This window comes from Dipodomys ordii, unplaced genomic scaffold (genome assembly GCF_000151885.1).
Source record: "Dipodomys ordii isolate 6190 unplaced genomic scaffold, Dord_2.0 Scaffold157, whole genome shotgun sequence".
Lineage (NCBI taxonomy): Eukaryota > Metazoa > Chordata > Mammalia > Rodentia > Heteromyidae > Dipodomys > Dipodomys ordii.
The window spans coordinates 497,245-503,605 of record NW_012267373.1 but is presented as its reverse complement, the minus strand read 5'-3'; the positions used below and the strand labels follow the sequence as shown (position 1 = coordinate 503,605).

The 6,361-nt window shown below is 41.7% G+C and overlaps 1 protein-coding gene across 2 annotated transcripts in view; it reads right to left on the bottom strand.

The window, feature by feature from the left end:
• The window catches only part of Mcm9 (minichromosome maintenance complex component 9), a 67,398-nt gene extending 61,045 nt beyond the window's left edge, over positions 1 to 6,353 (bottom strand). Inside the window, exons 1-2 of one of the 2 annotated variants that reach the window (XM_013032825.1) lie at positions 6,264 to 6,353; positions 2,951 to 3,269 (exon numbers count right to left, since the gene is read on the bottom strand). In XM_013032825.1, the coding sequence (XP_012888279.1) occupies positions 2,951 to 3,254 (304 nt within the window). In that variant the 5' untranslated portion in view covers positions 3,255 to 3,269; positions 6,264 to 6,353. Of the gene's footprint in view, positions 1 to 2,950; positions 3,270 to 6,263 lie in introns of those variants that run through there. The other variant, XM_013032826.1, reaches the window with a different exon arrangement.
• Between the last annotated feature and the right edge of the window lie 8 nt (positions 6,354 to 6,361).

The window sequence follows — 6,361 nt, the reverse complement described above, 5'->3', positions numbered from 1 at the left end:
GGGAGGGAAGGGAGGGAAGGGAGGGAAGGGAGGGAAGGGAGGGAAGAAGGAAGGAATTCTCAAAGACCAAGTCAGAAATACAATTGAGAGAATAAAATTCAATGTATTTCCTGGAAAAATAGACCAGAAACTCTTATTTTCATAAGGAAAGTGAATATAGAACTATCTTGGGGTTTTAATAATTACCTCATCTGAAGACCAAGAGGGATTTTCAACATACCTAAACCAGACTATTTCCAGCCCTCAGTTTTTGCATGCTATTCATACTGACTGGCACACCTTCATACTTTACTAGCTTACTTGTCCTTCTAGAAATGTCCAGTGATGCTCTCTAGGAAAATTTAAATACACCCTGTTCTGTGAGCTAAAATACCTCCATCTGTCTTGAGTGAGGCATGCATCACATAACATGCAGTCTGCCATTAAACTCCTCAACAGCTGTTTAATATATACGTGCCCATGTACCCATTGGCATACATATGCCATCTGGTAACTGCTTAACCACATAGCTCCCTCAGACCCAAATCATGTTGTTTTTAGTTTCCTGAGTCTAGCAATTTCATATACACATATACTCATTCATGTAGAATGAGTATTACTGAGGCAGCAACATATTTCACAATTTAGTTTTTCAAAGAATTTTAAAAGTAGGCTAAGTTCATGTGAAATGGATAGGGTCACTCGGAGAATTTTAGTATTTAAATTGCATGGGAAGGTATCTAAACATAAGGAGAAACCAGAACCATTTCCTAAATACCATTTCCATGTTAAGACTCATTTAACAATCCTTACTAATTCTAGGAAGAGTTTATTTAATGCTTTGAAGCATAATTATTAATAATCTTAATTTTTTTAGAGTAGGAAATACTAAAGCTACTTTTCACTTATTTCAAATATCTGGTCATTTTTAAACATTCATTTGCTTTTAAGTAGTTCTACTCTAGTAACTCAACTTTTTGGAATAATAATAAATATTCTTGTTGATTCTAGGTACCTCCCTCAAATGTACTATAAGGTAAAATGGTGGACACTGTACCACTTAAGCCATTGTACCACTTGGATTTTTTTTGCTTTATTTTTTTGGATAGGATCTCATGCTATTCGCCCAGAGCAGTCTTGGATGCCAATCCTCCTAGGTATGCAAAGTTTTTTTTTTTAATGAAAGGAATGTATGGTTTTGAATTTAATGGCTAAATTTAATGATTGCCTTAAATATTCCAGAGTATGCTTTTAATTTTGCCAAGTCTTTCTCAAAAAATAAAATGAAGCTGTACCAGTCTTTACTCATTTATACAATGATGATACTTTGTAAGTGTTTTTAGGAGGTTTGGGGATTGATAGGGAGTCTGGAAGTGAGTTTGCATGTGAGGAAACAGGTTTAGTGAGATAAAATAACCAACTTCTTCCCTCCACTCTGAGTAACAAAGTACCTTCTGCTTAAGAGAAAGGAATCTTTTACTATTCTGATGCAAAAGAAGTACAAGAGGAAGGCAGGCCCACAAGCAATAAGTACTTAAGTTTCCCAAACCAGAGAAGTAGCTCTAACCAATTATCCCTTTTCTTTCATGATCCAGTACTGCCTTCCAAGAAATGATTTCCTGGAATGAATTGTTACACAGTGCTTTCTTTCCCTAAAATTGTTAAGACTGGCTCTTCATTTCCATCCACCTGTTAATAATCATTTTGGGTCTGGTCATGGGGTCTGAACTCTGGGCCTGGGCGCTGTCCCTCAGCTCTTCAGCTCAAGCTAACGCTCTACCACTTGAGCCACAGAGCCACTTCTAGCTTTTTTTTTCTGCTTATATGGTGCTGAGGAATCAAACCCAGGGCCTCATGCATCCAAGGGAAGTGCTCTACCACTGAGCTACCTTCCCAGCCCCCACCTGTTAATAATCATTTTGAAAGCTGGGCACCAGTGGCTAACCCTAGCTACACAGAAGGCTAAGATCTGAGAGTTGTGGTTCGAAGCCAACCTGGGCAGAAAAGTCCCAATGAGATTCTTATCTCCAATATACTACTCAAAAAAGCTGGAAGTGGCTCTGTGATTCAAGAGGTAGAGCATTAGCCTCAGTACAGGCAAATCATCATCATCACCATCATCATCATTTTGAAAACAAAAACTAAGGGGCAAAAACCAAAGACTTGGTGGAAGGAACTCAAAGACACAACTTTGCTACCAGAAGTTGCCTTTTGCTCTACTGCAGTTAAAAATCAAGATGCTTCATCTGTCATGCATGAAACAAAAATATTGAGTTCCTGATAGGTGGCCAGTACAATGCTACTTAATACATAAAACAATAACTTTCCTAAAATGTTTTGAAGATCACTGGACAAAATCTGCCACTTTCCTAATTCTATTTTTCTTCTTTTTTTTGGGGGGGGGCTAGTCTTGGGGCTTGAACTCAGGGGTTGAACACTGTCCCTGAGCTTCTTTTGCTCAAAGCTAGCACTGTACCACGTGAGCCACAGCACCACTTCTGGGTTTTTCTGTTTATGTGATACTGAGGAATCAAACCCAGGACTTTATGTATGCTAAGCAAGCACTCTATCACTAAGCCATATTCCCAGTCCCAGTTTCCTAATGCTTACATGACCAATTCTCATTATTATTAGTAGTCACAGATACTCATAGCAATTTTACATACACATAGAAATACAGATTCAGAAATACTGTTGACCGCACATCTCCTCCCTTCCAATTGTTCATATGACAAGGATCCCAGAAGATAATCACTGTGATCTCAAAGAAGAGACTGGCAGGGATACATAGAATATACATTTTAAGTGTATATATCTATATCTATATCTATCTATCTATCTATCTATATATATATATACACACACATATATATATATATAAATAACTACCTCAACAGTACTTGAAGCCGTTGTAATCTCTTTAACTGGTCCTAGAAAATGACATGGCAGCAACATTTATTAAGAGACGTACCTGATATCCTGGCATGAAGATTCTGCTTCATAGAGACATCCTCAGGCTGAGAAAGGGACTGGAGTATTGTCAAGGCTGATCTTTGGAGTGCACTATCAAAAATAGTTAATACTTCATTGGGAAACACATTGAAATATTCTCCAATTTCCATGTTGGTCTCAAAAAGGGTCATGGCATTAACCACAATTGAATAATGAGCATCTTCATCTCTTTCCTTCAAGATTAGAAGAATATCATTCTTATGGTATTCTGAAACATAAGACTCGAACACTTGACCCACCAGTGTAACTTGATCGCTATTCATCTTGAATCTAGATCACTAAAGAAAAATGAAAGATAGGATTATACCTTTATAATTCAGGATTTATATAATATTTAATAAGAACAATTAGTTGTAAATCATCAGAATTTTGAGTTACACTATAATCACAAAGCAATATCTGAATTCAAACATCTGAATTGTTAGTCATATAAAACATGTACATTAAAAATGAGAAAAGTTAAATTCAAGTCAAAGAATTAGAGAGTGCTATCAAAAGACAAAATGGTACAACCACTTTTCAAATCTTTTTCCAAATCTTTGTTCACATTAAACCTACAAGATGTTTAGTCATTACAACTGTATATAAAGGCTCCAGATTTGTTTGACCACATTTCTCCCTCTCCCTCTCTCCTCTCTCTTACACTCTCTTTTCTTTCTCTTTCTCTCTCTCTCTCTCTCTCACACACACACACACACACACACACACACACACACACACTTGCTCTCAAAAATAAAATCTAAGCCTGGAGCTGGTGGCTCACAGTAGTAATCCTAGCTATTCAGGCTGAGATCTGATCATGGTTCAAAGCAAGCCCAGGCAGGCAGAAAAGTCCATGAGACTCTTATCTCCAATTAACCAAGTCACGTGGTAGAGCACTCACTTTGAGCTAAAGAGCTGAGGGATAGCGCCCAGGCCCCATGACTGACCAAAAATAAATAAATAAAAAATAAAAATAAAATCTGGGGTTGGGAAGGTGGCTCAGTGGTAGAGCGCTTACCTTGCATGCATGAGGTCCTGGGTTCGATTCCTCAGCAGCACATAAGCAGAAAAAAAAAAGCGGGAAGTGGCGCTGTGGCTCAAGTACTCTGGGCCTGGGTACTGTCCCTGAGCTCTTCAGCTCAAGGTAAGCACTCTACCTCTTGAGCCACAGTGCCACTTTCGTTTTTCTAGTGGTTTATTGGACATCAGAGTCTCATGGACTTTTCTGCCTGGGCTGGCTTTGAACCGTGATCCTCAGATCTCAGCCTCCTGAGTAGCTAGGATTACAGGCGTGAGCCACAGGTGCCCAGCTTAAAACAGTTATTCTTTTAGCTGATGATATTCCCAGTGGAGTGCTTCACAGTGAGCCACAGGTGCCCAGCTTAAAACAGTTATTCTTTTAGCTGATGATATTCCCAGTGGAGTTCTTCACAAGCAAGCTTGTTCTAGGTTTTATTCAGACAAGAGTGTTCCAATTCTTTCTTTGTAATTATACACATATACATCCACAAATATTCTGCATTGTTAGTTAGAATGATAGCCAGGTTTAAGTTGAATAATGATTCACTTCATGAGTGTATATATGGCCGGGCGCTGGTGGCTCATGCCTGTAATCCTAGCTACTCAGGAGGCTGAGATCTGAGGATCACGGTTCAAAGCCAGCCCGGGCAGGAGAGACCGTGAGACTCCTATCTCCAATAAACCACCAGAAAACCGGAAGTGGCGCTGTAGCTCAAGTGGTAGAGCGCTGGCCTTGAGCTGAAGAGCTGAGGGACAGCGCCCAGGCCCAGAGTTCAAGCCCCACGGCCGACCAAAAAAAAAAAAAGTGTACATATGGAGATTAGTATTTTTCCTATTTTTTCTCCCTAATATAAGAAAACTATAGGCTTCAGCAAAGCTGAATAAATAAATCAAATTTAAAGAGCACCTTTAAAGAAGAGAGGAATTACATTCGAATGAGATGGAAGTAACTACTCAGGACATTAACAAATGGACTGTCCAGTTCAGAAATGCTTACCTGCTTTGGAAACAGACTAAGTACTACAGGAAAGCTGTTCTTTATTTTATTTTATTTTTTTTGGTCGGTCGTGGGGCTTGAACTCTGGGCCTGGGCGCTGTACTCAGAAGGTGGAGATCTGGAGGATTGCAAATGGAGGCACCTGAGCAGTTAAGAAGACCCCCCCCATCTCAACAAATAAGCTTGGCCTAGCAGGATATCCCTGTTAGCCCAGCCATGCAACAGGCCTAAGCAGGAGGGTGAGAGTCCAAGGTAGGACCCAAGCAAAAATTCAGACCCTATCTAAAAATGAACCTTAAGCTTAAAAGGCTGGTATAGCTCAAGTGTAGCTCAGAGGTCAAACCCCTAATACTGCCAAAAAAGAAGTGGACAAAAAAATGTGAGAGTAAATCATGGCCTCTACTAATTATCGTTGTATAACTTACATTCTAATAACAGAAAGCAGAAAAAGCATCTGGGAAACAACTGAGCACACAGATTTCCACAATATTGTTTTGCCTAAACAGTGAAACAACAAAAAGCATTGGACTCCTGAAAGGGGCTCCAGGAGAATCTCCCAAGATCCTATCAGCGCATATTCAATGTAGAGACACACATTTAGCAGTGTGGAAAAGAGCTCCATATCGACCAGAAGGAGGGCAGCTACAGAAGATGCAAATTAAAGTCAGATGACATTTCGTCTAAGTCACACCAGCGTTTTTATATCGTTAAGGCTCTTTGAAAATAGCCTTCGTTTTCCACATCTGCCCCAAATTAGTCAACTTTGTGCTAACTCATATCCATGCAGGCAACTGATTTGAGGCACTTACTGTTTTGAGCAAGGTCTCTGCACACCCCTTTCTATAATTGAGTGTCTTGGGTCAAAATGAAATCCTTTGGCTTTATCTCGTCCCCTACAACACGTGTTTGGGAGCGGCGGTGGCTCCGCCCCTTCCATGAGCCACGCCCCCACTATGAAAGCCACGCCCCTGAGGGGCGGGGCCGAGCGCGACGTGCCCGGCCGCCCGGCCGCCCGCAGTCTCCCGCCATTCCCACCCGCTTGGCCGCCCGGCAAACGCGGAGTCGACGCGCTCCCGGAGGAATGCTTCCGAACTTTTCTTCCTAACCCACAGGCCCTCGGCCAGCAGGCCTCGCCCTGGGACACCTCCGCGGGTCGGACCAACCCAGGGCTTTGCTCCCAGCGCTCCTTCAGGCAGCGAGTGGCGAAGCTGAATAGTTGTGAACTATGAACAAAAAGACGTGGACAAGAATTGGGATAACCTGCAGTAGTCACCTGGGAGACGCGGCGGCGGCGGCCGCTCACGGGTCCGCACGCAGGGTCTGAAGTCTCCCCGCGGCCTCGCAGCGGGGTCACCGACGCGGCCCGGGGGC